General features: G+C 50.1%; 1 protein-coding gene across 4 annotated transcripts in view; it reads left to right on the forward strand.

The window, feature by feature from the left end:
• Window positions 1-19,550, forward strand: part of KCNN3 (potassium calcium-activated channel subfamily N member 3) — a 213,415-nt gene that overhangs the window by 76,502 nt on the left and 117,363 nt on the right. For all 4 annotated transcript variants that reach the window (XM_029231080.1, XM_029231078.1, XM_029231079.1 and 1 more), the window contains exon 2: window positions 15,519-15,614. In XM_029231080.1, the coding sequence (XP_029086913.1) occupies window positions 15,519-15,614 (96 nt within the window). The remainder of the gene's footprint in view (window positions 1-15,518; window positions 15,615-19,550) is intronic.

The raw sequence follows: 19,550 nt of genomic DNA on the forward strand, positions 1-19,550 counted from the left end.
CCACCAGGGAAGCCCCTTTTTTTTAAAATTTATTTTTTATACAGCAGGTTCTTATTAGTTATCTATTTTATACATATTAGTGTATATATGTCAATCCCAATCTCCCAATTCATCCCACCACCACCACCCCATACCCCACTTTTCCCCCTTGGTGTCCATACGTTTGTTCTTTACATCTGTGTCTATTTCTGCCTTGCAAATGGGTTCATCTGTACTATTTTTCTAGATTCCACATATATGTGTTAATATACGATATTTGTTTTTCTCTTTCTGACTTACTTCACTCTGTATGACAGTCTCTGGGTCCATCCACATCTCTACAAATGACCCGATTTCGTTCCTTTTTATGGCTAAGTAATAGTCCATTGTATATATGTACCACATCTTCTTTATCCATTCATCTGTCAATGGCTTCTGCCCATTTTTTTAATCGAGTTGTTTGGTTTTTTGATGTTGAGTTGCATGAGCTGTTTATATATGTTGGATATTAACCCCTTATCGGTCATATCGTTTGCAAATATTTTCTCCCATTCAGCACAGTTTGTGTTTTATATTAACTGCCGTGGAGTCTACATGGTGTGGGAGAAGGAGCACTGGAGTAGGGGGTCTAGGGAGCTAGATTCTAGATCTGGACCTAGCGGCTGATTGACCTCAGCCAGGTCTAGGCTTCAGTGTCCTGGTTTGTAAGATGAGAAGACTCCAAGAACTGTCCCAGCTCTGACACTCTCCACACCCATGACCACCTCTGTTTTTGGCGCCCATGCCTTTTCTTCCATACTTGTCTCTCTACCTCTGGCCACCTGACCCATGTCTCCTGGCTGTCCCACCTTGCTCAGCAGCTGGTGGCAGCTGGAGGGAGAGGGGTGAGTTCTCCAGGAAGAATGTGCACCTCTGACCCTCATAGCTCACAGTTGCCTGGCGTTTTCCAGCCCTGCAGGAATACCTTCTCTCCGCGCCCTCCCCGCGCCCCACACCCCTGCCCCAGCCCACCTGGCTCCCCACAACTCACAGTCCTGGGCCCAGCTGGGTTTCTTCAATGAAGCAATTCATTCCCCTGGGCCTAACCCTTCCCCACGCCCCCAGTCCACCTGGCCCCAAGTGACAAGAGGCAGCTGGTTTGGAGTCACCACCCGGAGGCTAGGGACATCTGCGTGGAGAGATGTCAGTGCCTTTGGCCTGTACAGTCTTTTTCCCTTGCTTTGACCCGGGTTTTAAAAGCTTAGCAAGTCATCAACTGCAGTGGTTGTCTGGGAGCCCCAGCATTTGCTCTTCCTCTCAGGGACCCGCAAGCCACTTCTGCAGAATTGAAAACGGCTGTGGCTGGAAAGACAGGTTTTCCTCACAAGCATCATTTGTTCCCCCGCCTTTGCAGGGTTATAGCTCTGATCCTAGAGCTTCTCCAGGCTGAAGAGCCTGGGGGGAGAGCTTGGCTGCAGTTTCTGTTTTCCTAGGTCTTTGATCACAGCTGTTATATTTAAAGGCTTAAACAATGGATTCTAAACAAATAAGTATCTGTTTAGTCAGTGGAATGAGGAATTTAAAGGTGACTCAGACTCCCCTCCCTCCCCTCCCCCAATTCTAAGTGCTGTTTACTACCTGAATGATGAGACCTGTAATGGAATCACTTTGCTCGATTCTCCTCTCCTTGGGAATTTGGCATGGTATTTCATTCATTCACTCACTCATTCATTCATTCGAGTGCTTACTGAGTATCCACTACTGTGTGCCAGGCCCTGTGTGAAGTAATGGGGAGAGAGAGACAAATAGGACCCAGACCCTGCCACAAAGCAGCCTAGAGTCTGGGGTGACTACCCAGTGGGAGCCTGGGGGCTCCAGCGCAGTGAGTTCCATTCAGACCTAGAAACTCTAGCTGACAGTCTTAAACCCTGTTTCTGAAAAACAGGGAAATAGAAATAATGCAAGAGGGAAGAAATGTGGGTGAGGAGAGTGAGATGAGGGCGGAGGAAAGAGAGAGATGGAAGAAAGGAAGCAGCAAACTTTCCCACGAGAGACACAGCAGACGGCCCCCCCAGTTCCCTGCGGCAGCTCACAGCCACGGGCAGCAAGAACCCAGCAGAGGGGAAGGCCCTCTGCTCCCTCTCAGCTTGGCCCTGGCAAGCTGGGTCATAGGCAGGGCACTTCCTGCGTGGTGCCTCAGTTCCCCCATCTGTAAAATGGGGCTTTGGACTGTGGGATCTTGGAGATCTTTGAACTAGCGTTCTGTGACCGGTGCAGGGCATAGTAGATATGGGGCAGGAGCCCAAATAAAGGCTCTGGAAGTAGAAGGAAGTGTTCCCCTGGCTTCTCTCATCTCAACACTGAGACACCCTTAGGTGTCTGGGGCCTGTGGGTGTCCTGCCATCCCCTCGCTAGCAAGAGGTGCCTTCTGGCTACTCTCCTTGCTGAACAGTGGGAGAAGGAAGGTTCTGTGTCTCCATGTTTGTATATTTTTCTGGTGTGGACATTTTCTTCTTGGAGTTTCTTTTCTTTTTCTTTCTGACAGTAAGGCCGCTTGAATTGCTCCAGGTGCAGGGTGACTGCATGGCGAGCATGCAGCATCTGGTGCGTTGGACTGACTCCTTGGCAGGCCTGCCTCTGGATGCCCTCAGATGCTGTCCCATATGCCTCGCCCTGGGGCCGGGTCAGACTACTGAAGCCCAAGGGTCACATTCCGAAGGGTTCCGGTGCAGGTCACACTCATTGATTGCTAAAGAAAACAATGTTTTGGCAACACAGTGTTCTAAGAATTGGTGTTCCTAGCTGTGTGACCTTGGGTAATTGCTTAAATATTCCAAGTCTCAGTTTTCCCATCTGTGAGATGGGAGTGGCTCTCCCTATCTCTCAGAGGTCAAACCGGAAACCGCAAGAAAGCGCCTCGTAAGCAGGGAGGCTCTAAACTGACATCCACAGGGCAATGATTCAGTAGCAAATGTATTCAGCCTTCTCCATGGTTACAGCCCCTTCTGTGCTGAGGAATTCAAGCCACAAAGGGTTAAGGCAGCTAGGCACGTGACTGAGATTGTCCATAATGGGTGGAATAAACCTTAAAGGAGTGACATATAATTTGCAGTTAATCCAGGCACTGTGACACTGCCCTGCTAAAAACTGTCTACTAATAATTACTTTGATCTAACAAAATGATACCTGTCTGTGAGCCTGGTAGCAGGGACCCTGGCCAAGGGTCTGCAGCACTGAGCACCACCCCTCCCACTGGACAAGGAGGGTGTGGGAGCTGGGAGACATGGAGGCCAGAGGGCAGGGAGGGGCCCCCAGTTCCCTCAGACCCTAAGGCAGCAAATGCTACATATGTAGAGTGATCGTGTGATTCACTCTACATATTCACTGTCTAAATGGGGACACTTTTGAGAGTATGATATTAATAATTGCTACTCATATTAATAATTATACTAGACAGCAGACATAAGCTGGTTTCCCCAGAGCAAACCTGGATATATATGGTCAACATGTGCATAGACTGTTTTGAGCTTCTGGGAATCCCTAGGTGGTTGAGCATTTCCACAGTTATGATTTGGTCTTTACAATAACTCTGGAAGGAAGAAAGGATTTTTACTGTCATTTAATGGATATTAAAAATAGTGCTAGAGCTCTGATCTTTGCCATGGCTTCCCTGGTGGCTGAGCCAATGCAGGTTGAGGACAGCTGGCCAGGATCAGGGAGCTCTGGGGCTGGGGAAACACGTGGTGCTCAGAGGGAGAGACCCAGCAGCTCAGGCGTCAGAAGAGCTGCAGCAAAGTGACCATACCCATGGAGAATGCAGGGCACACTTCCCAACAGGGCCTTTGCCAGGGTCCTCTCCATCCTGAACTCGGAATCAGAAGACTCCTCCCTTTACTAATCATGTGATCTCAGCTAATTGTGTGATCACCATGTGCCTCAGTTTCCTCATTTGTCAAGTGGGGACAATAATTCCTTGTTGTAAGGATTAAGTGAGATCCTATATGAAAATGGGTGGGCTCAGAGACTGACATGTCATAGGTACTCAGTAAATCCTTGTAGAGTTTGAATCTGGAGAGAGTTTCCAGAAGCAGTATCCTTTAGGGAACCGTGGGCATCCTTCTGCCTTGAAACAGTTCTGACTTGGGCCAAGTAGGGCGGATGTGCTCCAGCCTTGAGATCGGGGTTGCCTCAGATTCTTGCAGGGAGGAGGTGGATAAGAGAAACACGTGGGGGAATTGAGAGCTTCCTGACTCCCCTAAACTGTGATAATCTACTGCTTGCTCTGTGCAAGTTGGGGACTGCACCCAAGGAAGCTTCAGGCCTTGTCATTCCCTTGAAGCTCTGCACACACGAGCAGCCCACGTTGGCCGGCAGCCCTGGCCTTTTAGGCTCGAGGATGAACTTGCTCGGACATGGGCAGGAAACACGGCTCCTGTGGTGCCCTGTTGCTGGAGGTGATGGCACCTCAGAGCCAAAGGTAGACGGGTTGGCAACAGTTTGGTGCCAGAGAGCTAGTGAGTGAGAAAGAGAGAGAGATAAAAGTGCCACGTTCAGCCTATTAATAGCCGTGTTTGGTCTCCACCACTTCTATCAACATCGTCCATCACATCCAAACAATCGAAAAGCTTGTGCCAAATGGCTAGGAGTTAACAACTCATGGCTGTGCTGAATTTCTGAAAAACAGTATTTCCACTTCTGATGTAGCTCTGAAATGCCAATTGTTCCATGCCAACTGGTTATTTTTCCAGACCATTTCCCTTTATTTATGTTTAAGCTTTTAGAGTTTTAGGCAAAAAGAAGATGGAGGACCTGGACTAGGTGACTATTATTTCTCCTGATTTGCCCTTGAGAGCCATAGAAGAAACGTTCATTCCCCAAACGTGAACTGAGGACTTGCAGAAGGGTGGGAGAGGAATCAGACAGGGGTGCTGCCCCTTTCAGGAGTGTGCGACTCATGGGCAGGCAGAGTGGGGACGTGGGAAAAACACTGGCCCAGGCCTCAGAAGACTCAGGGCAAGATTAGCCCTTTCTGTTTCTGCTGTGTGGCCTTGGCTAGGAGAGAGCCCCTCTCTGGGCCCCCATTTCCTTGCCTGTAAAGTGGGGGAGTTGGACTAGACGGCCCAGGAGGCCCCTTCCAGCTGAGTCTGTGCGTTGGGTTGGAGGACTTGCTGTCTCACGTTTACTGGCAAGAGTGTGGATGTGGAAGTGGAAGGAGGATGATGCTGTCCTCGGGCTGCTGCTCTGGGAAGCCTGGAAACGTGGCAGGGGAAACACAGGACAGGGCTGTTCCTGATCCGGGAAGCTCCAGCCTTCAGAGATGTCTGTGGAGCCTGCCAGGCGGTTGTTTTTCTCACCATATGTGATTTCTAGGCGTCTTAAAATTTTCATTTGGCCCAAACATTGCCAGGCTCAGGGGTTGATTGTGCCCTGCGTGGGGATAGAAGTGGTCTTGCCTCTGGACACCAGGCTGGGAGTAGGCAGAGAAGTGGGTTGTGGAAACCTCTGATGAGGTTGGAAGGTGTAGGTGGGATCATGGTGTTGCTTCTGCCACCGCAGCAGCCTCTGGTGCGGAGAGAGGCAGGGGCTGGAGGGTGAAAAGAGGGAAGAGAACTGGGGGGGGTGCTGGTGAAGGGGCTGAGAGATGAAGGGTGGGGGTAGTCTGTAGGCCTTGCTTTGTGTCTTTAAAACCAACACATGCTTCTCTGTGGCTGTCAGGTGGTGAGAATTCTTATTTCAGATTCTATCCATCTGAAGATGCATTTACCCAGTTCATTGCAATTGGTTGACTACAGCTCCTGCAGAGAATCCAGGAGTCTGGTGTATGTCCTGGGGCAGGATGGGGAGAGAGAAGCCCAGTCCTGGGTCAGGCCCTGTCTGGGCTGGTTCGGTTCTAGCTGGGAACCCAGTGTGCACACCCAGCCTTCTGCAGAGCAAAGTGATTTCCTGCTGTTTTATTGGTTTGGGGGCCAGATAGGTTTTAATAAGAGAAAAGAAAACAACTTCAAAGCAAGCCATCCAGAAAGCACAGTTATTTGTCTCCAACATTCTAGAACATTAAAAAAGGGGGGCTCCTGCAAGTTGGAGGAAATATGGGGACCATGGTCTTAGTGAGGGTAGCAGTGGATATTTGCAAGGAGAGCCCATCATGGTGATGGCAAACTGAGCAGCCTTCCGGCAGGGCTCTGCCACACCTCGGGGGTGAAGAAAGATTAAGTGGTTCTCTGTAATTGAGGACCCCCCAGGTTGCCAGGATGCGTGTTGCGACTAGGACAAGAGACCTTTAGTATGTGCTTCTCCCAGGATGATGGCAGGGGCTGGGACCTTCAGAATGAGATGCATAGTGACAGGTATGCATTCATCAAAGCTGGAGAAGGCCGTATGGGCTTTTTGACACCACAAGAATGATGTAATTGCTGACTGGCCAAGAGCGCTCACATTCCACAAGCAGAGGAGGATGAAAGGTAATCAGGAGCAGATTGTTTATTGGAGAAGGAAATAAAGTGGCTACGTGAGAGGTTTGGAGGTGACTTCCAGGATAGGGATCTAGGCTTTTGGAGAACAGATAAATTTAGAGTTGTTATATCTTCAGAAACAGGGGAGACAGGGTGGGCAGGGATGCCCACCCCGTGAGCGTAAGCCTGGGGGACCCAATACCCAGGTTCTAAGCTTTGCTTCAACACAGGCTAGTGTTTGATAGGGGCCGAGCCAGCCCCACAGTGTCCTCATGTAGAATGAAGGGTGGGGATGAGCTGACCTCCAGGGGTGCCTCCAGGCCTGGTGTCTATATTTTTATTGGTATTTGTCTTGGGGAGGGGCTCACTTATTGAGGACGTTTGCATAGGCACATATGATGCCAAAATCAGAGTGAGGCTTCACAGTGGCATTTGTTTGTTTAGCTTTATTGGGGGCTAAGCACCTGAGAAAGCTGAAGCCAGATCTGTGAAAAAGTCAGAGCCTTTCCAACATAGAGATAGGCTGCCTTGATAGGAAGTGAGTTCCCTGTCCCTGGAGGTAATCAAGCGGAGACTGAATGACTATATGCCAGGAATCTTACAGAGGAGAGTCATGAGCCATTTAACTAGATGGCTTTTACATTTCCTTTTAACTGTAAGGAGCTCCACTGCTTATGCATATGACTAACTGTTCAACAGAGTCTCCTCAAGGCTATGATGTCAGCCCCAGCCTTCTGCACTTCTTTCTTGTGCCCCTAGAGCAACATTTCTCATCCCTGGCCTGCACATTTGAATCGCTGAACTATTTTTTTAAATGTCAGTGTCCAGGCCTTACCTGCAGAGATGTGATTCAATTATTCTGGGGTGGGGGTCAAGGTCCCTCAGTTCTAGAATGGCCTGGGCTGTTGGTGCCTGATGGGCATCCTTCCCACCTGCATACTCCCTGATGGGGTGAGGAGACACAACCCCCCTCTGGTTTCATTCTGCCTTGGTATAGAGCTCAAAAGTTTGACCCTTCCACATTCATTCACCCAACAAACATTTGTTAAGTGCTTATTTCATGTTGGAAGAGTCCTAGTAGGCCAGCTCTTGGCTACTTTAGGAGCAGCAAGCCCCAAACTGCCTTCAGAAAGACCTCATCATGTGTATCCCTACCTCCTACACTTAGCACAGTGCCTGGCACATGGCAAGTATATAATAAAACATTTTGATTGAATTGCATGGAATCTTTGCCAATGTTGTAAGTGGGGCAGGAAAATAAATTATAAGCAAGCATGCAGTAGAGAATTCATGATACGCCATTTCCCCTCTGCTCAGACCTTGTAAAGGAAATCATCTCCTTAATTGGAATTACGTTTGTGGCCTTAGGGGTGACCCATCCGACTTGATATTTTGGTAGCGTGGTCTCCCAAATGACCATTTTTTCCTCCTTGGGTCATCGCACAGCGGGAGGGCCGAGGCCTGGGGAGGATGATTTCTTCTTAATTGGTGTCCTGGTCGTTGTGCTGGTTTCACTAACCATTACCAGGCCACCCTCTACTCAGACCCGAATGCCCTTGTGTTAACTGCATGATGTCCCTCAGCCATCAGGTTCCATCTCCTCTGGGAGTGACAAAGTGGAGGGCCACAGAGAAATGGCCCAGGCCAACTTGACTTTATGAGTTTCATTTTGAGACCATTGGCATCCTTCACTCCACAAGCATTTCCTGCCTGCCCGCCCCATACCAGGCCTGGTCTGGGCTGCACTCGCAACAACGATGCAGACCCCCAGCCCTGACGTCAGGCTGCTGACTGTCTGTCATGCTACTAAGTGACCGGGGTTTAATGGTGACATGACTGGGGCCTCATCAGAGAGTGGGGTGAGATGGGGAGATTAGTCCTGCCCAGGAAGACTGGGCATGGAAGACGATGTTCCGATGACAGGCAGCCCGTGTGTCATGAGACTCTCTGGGTGGAGAGAGCACAGACCTTTGGGTCTAACTTCTGCCTGGGTTGGAATCTGACCTCTACTCTGTCCTTGCTTGGGGATGGTGGGCAAGTGACGGAACCTCCCTGGGCCTCGCATGGGGTTGTTCCGAGGATCTAAAGCAGTTACAACAGCGCCTGGCAATGGTAAGCGCACAGTAGATGTAGGCTGTTATTTTTATCATGTTCCTTTAGCTGTATTTGGGAGTTCAGGAAGGAAGTGTCTACCTGCTTGACACATCTCAAAATTTTGTTCCTTTCATTCAAATATTCAGCATTCAACTGATACTTATTGACCTGCTATGTGCCGGACAATATCTGAGGTGCCAGGATGTAGAAGTGGACAAACAAATTTGAAATCCTGCCCTTCTGGGGTTTCCATCTTGGTGGTGAGAGACAGCCCCTGGGACCTGGTAAAGACACCCACACAGAGAGCTCAGGAAGGTGGAAGGTGCCTGGAGCTTGGTCTCTAGTACCCACGATGATGCTCAGCCCTGGTGGTCATTGAGCAGAAGAAGGTCTCATGCCCTCCTTGTCTGCAGAGAGAGCCTGCATCCTTAGCAAACAGCATCTTTGGGGAGAAGGTACTCTCTGAAGCTCCTTTGGCCTTGGGTCAGTCTGTATTCCTCACTTCACATTCAGGATGTAGGGTCAGTTCGGGTTCAGCTGCCTCTCTAGGGTCGCCTCTTCTGGTCCTGGTCGTTCAAGGAGCTACTTGTAGGTCTTTTCTCTCAGCCTGGGCTTCCTGCCCATTTCTTCCAGGCCCTACTCATCTGCCCTTTGTCTGCCAGGTGGGATTCAGGCTCAGCGCACTGGGGGTGGATGGAGTTGGGGAATCCCTGGCGTTTTGCAAGTACCCAGCACAGGGCCTGGGCATAGTTAAGTGCTCTGTAAATATTTATAGTGTGAATGGATGAGTGAATGAATGTTTGGCCCATTGCAGGACGCCAAAGCTATCTTTCTGAAATGCCTGGGGGAGCATCTTTGTAAATTGTTGCAACCCTAAAATGCTGATATTGGAGGTGCATTCGGCAGCCCCTGACTGAGAACCAGCTGAGTTTACCTGCACTGACCTCTGTGCAGCAAGAGAAAGGGCGTTTGGCTACAAGAGAATGTGAGCTTTTTTGTGTGTGAAAGAAGAATGAGTTTTTTCATATGCATTATTTTACTTTATCCTCCAGTATCTGTGAGAGTTGGTCCTGTTACATCTGGCTTGCAGAGAAGGAAACAGAGGCCCAGAGAGGTTAAGTGACAGGTCCAGTGTCACATAGCTAGTGAGCAGCAAAGATATGACTTGAATTCTGACCTTTTGGTTCCAAATCCCATGTTACTTAGAAAGAGACAATGGTAATTTTCTTTGTTAGCTATCTCGTTCTATTTGAGGAGAAGTTGGCATGAGTGAGTTTTGTTGCTGACTATTTCACACTCACAATTTTATCATGTATAGAAATGCCTGAGAAAAGGAGAAAAAAAGAAAGAAATATTGGGAGTGTCCCTATGACCTGTGTATGTGTCATGGCCAGTGTGCGCCCAGTGCCATCGGCCATTAGGCTTCAGGGGCTATTTGGTCCAAGAGTCTCATTTTACTGGGGGTATTGAGGCCTAGAAGAGTGAAGCAGCTTGTCCAAAGCCAGGCATTTACCGTGGAGGAGGCCCAGACCCTCTGGGCCCTCTGATGGCAAGCCCAGGGCCCAGCTCCAGAGACCTCTTAGTTATGAAGCACCCTGGCTTCTTGGAACTTCTCCCTCCTCAGGCCCGTCGGAGATCCAGGTGCCCTTTGAAGCCCCCAGGGTCCACCCTCCCACCCCACTGTGACAGCTTTGCCTGTTTCCCCTGTTTGCAAGTTGGACATCCAAGGACGTAGAGGGTCTGAGTGATTCCATTCTGGACCATGAGTGACCAAAATAGGATTCTGGTAGCTGACTTCTGGTAGGAACCAGGCTGGGCAGTCACTCTGAGAATGCCAGGAAGAGCCAGGGAGGTACTTAAATCAGGCAGCTCCACCTGGAACCATGAGCCTGAGCTAAGAGATGAGCACGAGGGTGAAAGGTGTGGAGAGTGGACGAGAATGAGAGATTATGAGAAAGAGGCAGGATGAGAGCAGAGGAAGGAGGAAGGCAGGGGCTTGGTGCTGGTATGAAAGCACCAGGTTGAGGAAAGAAGCTCCGTCTCCACAGAGAACAGCAATCACGAATGCAGTCTTCCTGGCCAGTGGATAAGGGGCTGGTTTTAATTTGCATAGCGTTAATTAGCAAGAGTGTCTAATTAGGACAACCGTTACAGAGCCACAGTACTAAGCTGATGCTGAATGTCAATCAATTTTGGAGCCTCTCCATGAAATTGAAGGAAAAGTTGACCTTATTAAACTGAAAAGATTTCTAAATCAATTATTTCCCAAGTCGAATGCACAAAACGTAAATCTTAATTCAGTAGATACAGACTTTAGATGATATTACCTCTTCCCCTTTGGGGGTTCCAGCCAGTGACAAGATCATGAATGGATCACATATGTACACACACGCACACACACACGCGCACACACACACACACACACACACTTTGGGGAAGTCACCTGCACATCTCTACCTGGTATTTAACTTCTGTTCAATGCCCCTCTAGGACTCTGCCTGCATGGTTTTCTGTTATTTTCAAATGTTCCAAACAATATAATACATTTAGAACTTCAAAGTCTCTGGAAAATCTACCATAATCATTACAATTCTGGCTTGTCTTTGGAAGCTACAGGGCGGCCGGGAGAGCAATTTATATGGCTGGCTCAGAAGCTGGGAACACACTCCATCACAGTCTGCACAGCCTCGGGGGAGGAAGGGCTAGAACAGTTCTGAGAAACCTCACTGAAGAAATTGGAGGCTGGAAAGGTCTGACCAGCCAGGCAGGTGGGGTGTTGGTGCACAGGCAGGGCACAGAACCTGGAAGTAGATGGTCTGGAGTAAATCCTGGCTTCTTCAATCCTGACTTGGCCATTTGTTGGCCATGTCCTTGGACAAATTAGGTAACTTCTTGGCGCCTCAGTTTCCTCCACTGTAAGAGTGGGTTGACGATGTCCACCTTGCATGGTAGGCCCCTACAGTAGCGCTTTATAACGGGTTGTTGTCGTCAACAAGTGACAGATCTGTGAAGGGCTGGCTCATGGCTTGGAGCAGAACAGGACCACGTGGATAGGGGCATCTTGCAGGAATGTGGTGCACCCTCCTTCCCTGCTAGGAATCCCCTCTACAGCACCCCTGATGGCTGTAGCCAGCCTCTACTAAGATGACAGGAACTCACTATCTCACACGGGAGCCTAGTTCATTTTGAAGGCAGGGGGGAAGCGTGGTATATAGAAAAATCTGATATATAGCTAAAGTCTGGGCTAGCTGTATGACCTTGGAAAAGTCACTTTGTCTCTATGACCCTCAGTTTTGTTTTGTTTTGTTTTGTTTTTTAATCAGTAAAATGGAGACATTATGACCTCATCTGTAGGGTGAGAATGCGAAGTAATCTGTATAGAAGGCATAGTCTGGGACCTGGTATGTAGTCAGTACTTAATAAATGTTAGGTAAAAATAAAAGTATTATTATTAAGTAGTTTCAAGAAGCACTTATTAAACACCTGTTGTACTCAGATCATCAGAGGTAATACAACTGAGTACCCTGACTCTTGATAGAATGACACTATATATTTGCAGTCTTTTTTTACATTAAAAAGTAAAAAATTAAAAAATAATTGGAAATATACCATATTTACAGTTTTGGGGTCTGGGTTTTTGACTTGATATTATATCATGATCCTTTCCTGATATCTTCAAGTATTCTCTGCAGAAGTGGCTTTAAGTAGCAACATAGTGTTCCATCACTGGCTGTTCTCCAATTTACTTACCACTCTAGTATTTTGGGACATTTAGGAATAAATGACTTTAAAAAAACAACTCTCATCTGTTGGGATATAATTCTTAAGCATTCCTGTGCATTAAGGATATTACTCTCTTGAAAAATTCTGAGTTGCAGGAGAGGAGTGTTGACCAGTTGACCGCAGGACTCCCTTCCAGCCCTATGAGTCCCTTTGGCCCTTGGATAGCAGTGAGTGGGGGCTGAGCAGGTGTGTGTACATACACACATGTGGTGTATGGCAGCTAATTAGCCAGCCCTGAGTTGCTGCCATCACCCAAAGAACCATATCAATTTCAAGCTTCACTGGAGTTCAGACAGAAAAGAAAAGATGATAATTCAACATTTTAACAAATAGAAAACATTTCTAATCCAGCCAGACTTCTTTGACATATTTTCCTGCTATTAAAAATGGTTGATGGTTTAATTTTTATTGACATGTGATTGGTAGAGAATGCAAGGAAATCTGTGAAGTAATGAGCGTTCCCACTGATCCAGTGCGCACTCATCTCCCTATGGGGCTGGGACTGGCCGATGAGATTTCACTGTCCAAAATGAAGAAGCAGGTGGAGTTGACTCTTATGTAAAGGCTTTGAGTTTTAGAACAAAAGGAAGAAGCTCAAAGGAGAGGAGACAGCTTCTGGCCCCTTTCCCTTCACCTCTTCCTCTAAAAATGATGGAAATAGACTTGGATTCTGATTTCAGTTACTTTCTGCCAAAAGAAACAAATTAAAGTTTGAAATGTGCAGCCGATCCCAAATCTTTCCCTGGGGAGGCATGATGCTCCCCAGATGTCAGACCCCTTTGAGAAGAAAGTTATGGTCATTTCTGGCTCAAAAACATCATGATCTGTCCCCAGTTGATTCCTATAGGGAGGTAGTCTTGTCCTAAAAGTCTGAGTGTCCCTGAATTCACCACCTGCTCTCTTCAGCCCCAGTAGGTCTTGCGCTTTGGGTGGTGTTTCAGGCATCCAATAGTGCTTTCGAAGAGTGGAACCTTCCTGAGGGCTGGAACTGTGTTCTGTTTTCCTTTGGGCCCTTAACTGGAGCAGCAGAATACCCCCCAAGGCACCTCTGTGCATGTGCACTGAGTAAATGATTGCAGGCTGCTCTTTATTAAGTGTAGAACATGCAAGAGGCTAAATGAAAAGTGGATTATGCTTAGACTGTTGTCTCTGGGCAGGACAGAATGGAGAATTTTCCCCACAGCTGGATGATCCTGTACAGTGTAGAAAGCTGGGGTTTGTGTATAAGCCAGATTGGAAACTTGTGGTGGGCAGGGGCCCTCTATAAATATCCTGCAGTATCTAGCACACTGTTGGACATCTAGCAGGTGCTCAAGAAATGAGAAGTTGTTGGAATCGTCATGAAAGAAAGAAAGAATGAATGAGCTCCTTCATTAGTTCTCCCTTGGGTCCCCAGCACTAGCTTGTGTCTGGCACAGAGTGGGCCCCAAAACTATATCAAATAAATGAATGGTAGGTTGGCAGACACCAGGGAGAGCTGCTTTCTTTCCATGTCAGCCTGCAGAGGGTGGTTGAGAACAGGGACTTGGGCATCTGGGAGTCCTGGGTTTAAGTCCAAGCCCTCCACTGACTCTAAGTGGCTGCCATATTGGACACCCCCCCACCCCAACGCTGGAGATCTCAGCCACCTCTCCCTCTGTCTCTGAAAGCTTGCTTTCTTGGACTGTGATGTCTCCCTCCGTAGCTCTATTGTAGGTTTCATGTGGTAATTAATCATATCTCACCTTCGAAACACCTTCCATTATCGTCTTATGTAGTCATTTGGGTCTGTGTAAATGGGCACGTCTCACATTTTTACTGTTTCCCATTGAGAGTGGGCCTGAGGGGTGCGGGCAGTGCTCTGGGCTGGGAGTCAGGCTGAGAGTCAGAGGTCTTGGCTTTGAACTCTGGCATGAGCCACTCACCTCTCTGAGCCTCTGCCTGTAATATCTATAAAGCTGGGCCAGAGGCCAAGGGCTGTCTCAAGGATGGATGAGAACAAGATGTGAAACCACCTTGTAAACTGTAAAGTGCTTTGCAGACATCAGGCATGTTATGATTCTGGAGCATGGGGGCTGTTTCTCATGTGGCGTGCCTCTCTCAGGATGCGTGAGGCCACAACACAGTGCTTGGAAGTACTGCCTGGCTTTCTGCTACCTTTGCTCAGGGCTGTGTTCCTGCCTTCCTTTGGGACTGGGAGCTGCCTCTACTCCCTGGCTTCCAAATGCCCAGGAGGCACCAGCCCTGTAGAGGAGGCGAGGTAGGTGATAGTAGCCAGCCCAGCCCTCACAGGGCCTGGCACTGGGCTAGGCACTTTACATAGACAAATGCCTTTATCCTTCACAGCAGCCCTGAGACGTAGGTACTGATGTTGTCCCCATCTGATGTCTGAGGCAATTGAGCACAGAGAGATGGAGTGAGCAGCCTGAGGTTACGTGGCTAGTAAGCGGCTACGTCAGGGTTTGGATTCTGTTGGCTGGTCCCAGAGCTCTTGCTGCTAACCACGTGGGTCCTCTAAGCTGCCCTGGGGCTGGAGGACTGCAGTGAAGGCAAGTGGCCCACCCTGTTTCCCCCAGCCTCAGCTGGAGGGACCCTCAGGGCCCTTCTCCTGCCCAGGACCCCTCTCTGCTCCTGTGCTCGGCCCCCTTCTCTTTCCAGTAGCTCCTCTGCCACCCTCGCTTCCCTCCCCGCCCTTGGCCCTAAAACGGGAGATGAGAGCTGCTGCCAGAACATTCTCATTCATTCCTGAAAGAACTCTGCATTGTCAGAGGTGGAAGGGACCTCGGAATCCTCTGGTTCAGGTTTGTTAAGAGAAAAGAGAGGCTCAAGCTGGCACAGTATTGATGCCCAAACCATGTAACAGCAGCATCGAAAAGAATTATGTTCATATGACTTCTGAGCATGGAGGCAAATATTCTAAACAGCACATCAGCAAACTGAATCTAGGCATGTATAACAAACAGAATACATCACGCCCAAGCAGGGTTCATCGCAGGAATGCAAATATGATTTAACCCTAGAAAACAGAGGCTCAGAGGGCAGCTGCTGGGACGGAGCCGGCCCAGGGCCCAGCCCAAGGTACTTTCGGGGCTCAGGCTACCTTTGTGCTGTATCCCGCTCCCAGGAGGCGCTGGTGACAGTCTTTCCTTTGCCCTCACTGCCCCTCACCCCCACCCCTTAACACAGCCTCAGAGTAAAATGAGATGCTCCATCCCGGATTTCCCTAATCCTCTCTTTCCCTTTCTCCTGCAGGATTCCATGTTTTCATTGGCCCTGAAATGCCTTATCAGTCTGTCCACCATCATCCTTTTGGGTTTGATCATCGCCTATCACACACGTGAAGTCCAGGTAGGTGCCCTCGCCCACACCCCTTCATGCAGGGGCTATTCCTTTGCTCCAGGCTGAGCCCGTCCCCCCTCCCAAACCTACCCTTTCAGTAGCTACTTGGGTGATTTCAGCAAAAGGTATCTGAGATTGTGGATCTTCTCTTTCGGTTTGGACCCTCGTGGGAGAGGGAATTGTGAGGCTGCCCTGTGGCTTTAGAACAACTGTGACATTATCTTCAAGTGGGGATCCCAGAGGCAAACACGACTTCATGATTTGGGGCGCAGTCCTGCTTAGAATTTTCATTTTGCACCATTCTACTGTGAGACTTGCTTTGCCCTTTCTATCTCTTGCTGGATCCTTTCTGAACTTGAGCCACTGAGTCCCCCAAGTGAAACAGACCTGCCTCCTGTGCCCCTGCACACACACACACACACACACACACACACACACACACATACACGCACACTGCACCAGATACCACCGGGAATCTGTATTTCTGACTGGTGTAGACTTTACTCCCACTGGACTCTACCAGGGAGGAGACATTTTCTAGAAAGAATAGAATCTGCTGTAGTTGAAGGGGCCTCTGTTTCTTGCTGTCCAGGAGTCACTTGGCACCCAGAGAGGTATTGGCTTAACCTCTGGGGTGCACTCCAGTTTGGCCGATGTAGGGAGGAGGGTTCGACCTGGGCTGGGAAGGGCAGGCAGGAGTGAGCATATCTGTAGCATCTTCTCATGACAATGGGTCTCCCTCTCACTGGGCCCTTCAGGCTGACCTGCTCTGCTGGGGCCCTGGGTAGTTCTAAAGTATCCAGATGTTTTTTCTCACATGCATACGCATCTAAATATAACTCCTGTCATTTGGCTGGAGGAGCACAGATAGATCCACATCTGGGCAGCAGGCAAGAAATTGACAAAGACCAGAACTCAGAGTCAGAAAAGCTGGGGCCGAGTCTCGCCCATGACCTCTTCTTACAGCGTGTCTTTGGCCAGCCCTGAGACCTTTCTGGACTGGAACATGTGAACTTTTGCTCGTCTGGAACATGGGGGGTTTTATTCTGCCATTTATGGGTCGTTGTGAGGATGAATGGGGAGTGTATGAGATAGCTCTGTAAACTGTAAAACACTTCAAATCTCATCGCTTTTGTCACTCAGCGTTTCTGGGCTGACCGGCTGCACAGGCAGAGATGGGCCAGTGTCTCCTGCTCCTGGAGGGGCTCTGCTTTGCCTCTGGGTGTCAGGGACCTCTGTGGCTGGCCTGGGCGTGGGAGCCCTGGCTCCAGGCCACCTTACCTCCACTCTGTTGATAACCAGAGGACACTAATCTAGAAGGTGGGGACTCTTTAATCTCTGGGGGGGGTCACAGGTGTGGGGAGGCTGAGAGTCCCAGACACCACCAAGCAGCTTCCTTCGTGGGGTCTGACCTGGGCAACGCATGTGGGCTTTAACCCAGACCGTGGTCCAGTCAACCCCAGAAAGGAGCCAGGAGTACAGGCAGGAGGAACGGGCCAGGATCAGAGACAGGACCATGAGTCACAGTCGGGGCTCCAGGCTGGGTTCACCCCACCCCAAACCAGCTGTGGGATCCATGTATCTCCTCAACTTCTCTGAGCCCCTGAACCCTCATCTAGAGGGCGTCTATACTACTGTGTATCACCTTGACCTGTGCAGAGGGGTTGCACAGGCCAGAGAAAAAGGCAGAGTCATGAACTCATCTGTGATCCAGGCTTGAGGGAGGGGAGAGGAGCTGATCTCAGCCTCACACCCGCACGATGGTTCCACTCAACCTGACTGCTGCTGCTTTCCACTGCAGGCACTGGGATGGGAAGAGCCAGGCATCCCTCCCTCTGATTCTCTTGGGGTCCTGCCCCACCTCCCTCTAGGGCTTGCAGCCTTGGCTCTCAGACCTGACCCCACCCAAGTGCAGTTGTGACCTCAGTTCTGGCCTGGTGGCAGGGCCGCGATGCTGATAGGCCGGCACCTCGCTGGGCACACTTTGTCCGTCCTCAGCTCGTAGCCAGTCTCTGCTTCACCCTAATTATGGGCAGCAGAGGACGCTTTTCAGTCACTTGTCTTGGCCTGACACTCACAGTTTGGAGAAACAAAGTGAAGTCAGTGGCATTAAATCCTGGCTCAGACACTTCAGCCTGAATGACCTTGAGCCAATGACAACTTCTCTGGGCCGCATCGGTTTCCGCATCTGAAGGACGGAAGTCGTATCACCCAACTCATAAGCAGGGGGGTAACAGTTGACAGGGCAGAGTGGGCCTTTATGAAATGGAAGCTGGTCTCTTTCCTGTGACCTCTGTCCCACTGCTTCCAGCTGGACCTCGCCCGTGTGCAAGCTGTGCCCACCAGATGGTCACTGTCACAACTGCCCGGTGCTGGCGGGCGGTCGGACTTCCTCCCTGCGCTGGCCCGGCCCTTCCTGCGCTCTCAGCTCCCGCCGCCCAGCCCCTTGTCCTCCCCGGCCCCTGTCACGTGGGGAGTCACCAGAGCCTGGCTCCCTCTGTGCCACTTACCTGTCCAGTGAAGTTCTTTCTTCTGGAAAGGTCTAGTGGGACCTTCTCCTGCCAGAGGGAAATGGGAACGGTTTGGGCCCAGACAGTCAGCAGGACCCTTGTATGCACTCACCTGACCATATTGTGATTTTCTGTCCTGTATCCTTTTCCCCACCCTCAGGGACAATGATGCTGTTAATCTTTTTTTCTTTTTTTGTCGTACGTGGGCCTCTCACTGCCATGGCCTCTCCCGTTGCGGAGCACAGGCTCCGGACACGCAGGTTCAGCGGCCATGGCTCACGGGCCCAGCCGCTCCGCGGCATGTGGGATCTTCCCGGACCAGGGCATGAACCCGCGTCCCCTGCATCAGCAGGCGGACTCTCAACCACTGCGCCACCAGGGAAACCCGCTGTTAATCTTTGTATTTCCAGGGACCCACGGTGTCTGACAGAGAGCAGGTGTCTGCAGGGCATATTTTGAGTGAAAGAGTGCTGGATTCAAGCTATCTGGTTTCCAAAACCTTTTAGACCATGACTCAGCTCTGTGGTCTTGGGCCTCAAGTTTCCACATCTGTTCACTGGGGATCCTAAGCACCCATCCCGCCCCCCTCCCCTCCCGATTCTGTAATTCTCTGATTGAGGTTGGTGCCCGCCGGCTGGGGGACCTGCTTCCTGAGAGTGGTGGGAGGGTTATCCCAAGCGTGATTGCCGGTGCTTATCCAGAGGGGACGCTTGGAAAGCCTCTTCAGTAGGGAAAGGCCAGCTGCTGCTTATCTGTTGGGAAGTAGGGCAGGGTGAGCGTATGGCTCCTCTCCTCCGTGGGGTGAAGTCAGGGTCCTGTGTTAAGGATATGCTTGTCACTTCCTCATCAACACCAGTTACTGGTCACTTGGCTAAATTTTAGCAGGAACCAGATGACCGTGTTTCCACCTCCCCCCAGCCCTGCCCCAGTCGCTCACATCCAGGCCCCTGGCCCTGGCCCTGGCCCAGCACACACAGGAGGCTAGGCGTACCTTCTAGAATAGTGTTCGTATTTGTTATTAGTTTGGACAACTTGTGTTTTTGAGAAAGAAGACTCTGAAACATTATTGGGAACCTCTCAACCAAACTCTGGCTTCAAGTCATGCACCTGAGGCTCGGTAGGTCCTCAGAGGTGACAGGAGGGGGGTGCACCCCTCACCAGTGCAGGAGGCCCCTCCAGCCTCTCTGGGCCGGCCTGTCACCGGGACTCACTGCCTCTTGAGGGAAGCTCTCCCTGGCTGGGCAGTGTGAGTTCTAGAAAGTCTGCCCTTCCACTGAGAGGAAACGGGCCTCTCTGAAAATTCCACTCAGCCCGCCTCTCTTCTGGAGTAGGGAAAAGAGGTGCCTGTGTTTCCCACGAGGCAGCCCCTGTCGTTTGAGGATGGCTGCCCCGTGTCTCCTTGGTCTCCTCTTCTCTTGGCATCTTGGAGCACGGA

Source organism: Monodon monoceros, unplaced genomic scaffold, assembly GCF_005190385.1.
Source record: "Monodon monoceros isolate NGI ecotype Baffin Bay Population unplaced genomic scaffold, NGI_Narwhal_1 Super_Scaffold_18, whole genome shotgun sequence".
NCBI classification, from domain to species: Eukaryota; Metazoa; Chordata; class Mammalia; order Artiodactyla; family Monodontidae; genus Monodon; species Monodon monoceros.